The sequence below is a fragment of the Littorina saxatilis genome, linkage group LG16 (genome assembly GCF_037325665.1).
Source record: "Littorina saxatilis isolate snail1 linkage group LG16, US_GU_Lsax_2.0, whole genome shotgun sequence".
NCBI classification, from domain to species: domain Eukaryota; kingdom Metazoa; phylum Mollusca; class Gastropoda; order Littorinimorpha; family Littorinidae; genus Littorina; species Littorina saxatilis.
This window is the reverse complement of record NC_090260.1, coordinates 26,245,514-26,246,602: the sequence shown is the minus strand read 5'-3', so window position 1 is coordinate 26,246,602 and position 1,089 is coordinate 26,245,514. Positions and strand designations below refer to the sequence as shown.

General features: G+C 38.0%; 1 protein-coding gene across 1 annotated transcript in view; it reads left to right on the top strand.

Moving 5' to 3' along the window:
• Window positions 1-1,089, top strand: part of LOC138950689 (uncharacterized) — a gene marked incomplete in the record, with an annotated part of 144,084 nt that overhangs the window by 56,206 nt on the left and 86,789 nt on the right. Inside the window, 1 exon segment of the mRNA XM_070322403.1 lies at window positions 516-703. Coding sequence (XP_070178504.1) covers window positions 516-703 — 188 coding nt within the window.

Below are 1,089 nucleotides of genomic sequence, written 5' to 3'. Positions count from 1 at the left end.
TTAAGATTCTCACATGCAGATACTTTCAAATACCACCCTGTAACTATGTGTGTGTTTACGTTTGTGTGTTTGTTTTGTAAAAACCAGTCTAAATGATCTAAGGACTATGTCCGGTCAGGAATAAAAGCTGGTCCTTGTGTATGACTCCATATATACATATGTGCATTTAGAGTGCTTACTTCACTTTGTTTCTCAGTATATTTTCTCTCTATATCTATTTGCTTGTATTGGTGATCCTGAAAGGTTCTACCTTTTAACTCGTTTTGAATAAAAATCATTTTACAAACCCGGTATTCAGGATATAAAATACAGACTTATAATTCTTACTAAGAAACATCTTAACTACGTTTCAATTGAACGAATTCCACAGAGCATCATCGTCTCAACCCTCCTCTTTTTTTTTCTTTCTTTTTTTTGGGTAAAAAGCGGACAAACAATCAAGTCCTTAATGGAAAAAAAACGTAGGACTTTTAGTATCAATTTTACTACTACTACTCTCTATATTTGTTCTGCAGACAATGATGGTTGCCAACGGAACAGGCGGGCAGTTCATCTCGGAGAAGATGGACCCGTGGGTTACACAGATGGGCTACCCTGTCGTCATGGTCAGCAGGACCGCTGCAGGATTCCGTCTGACCCAGAAACGATTCCTGATGGGCTCTACGGACGACACGGATGACCGCTACAAACATGCTAAATACAAGTAAGACAAGATACAACTAACAAACACAAATATACATACAAACGAACGTAAAATAGTATTGTCAAGGGCATACTGAAAACAGTTTCAAGCAAGCAAAAACACGTAAAACGTGGAGGGAAGAAAAAATCCACGAACTGAGGAATTGAAGGAACAACTACGGTGGAAGTAATAACAATGTAGTATCGTTACATAAGTCATGTCATAACATCAATGAGGTACATTTATCTACTGAAACGTGTTAAGAGTAAAAACAAGGCATCAGAAATATGAACATGTTGGGGGCTGAGTAAGAACAAAATGTGCCATGAATAAGGGATGAAACAATCTGTCTCTAAAAGTCTTGGCATTGACGGAATGTCTGCGTAAGACCGCTTGGACGTGATTTT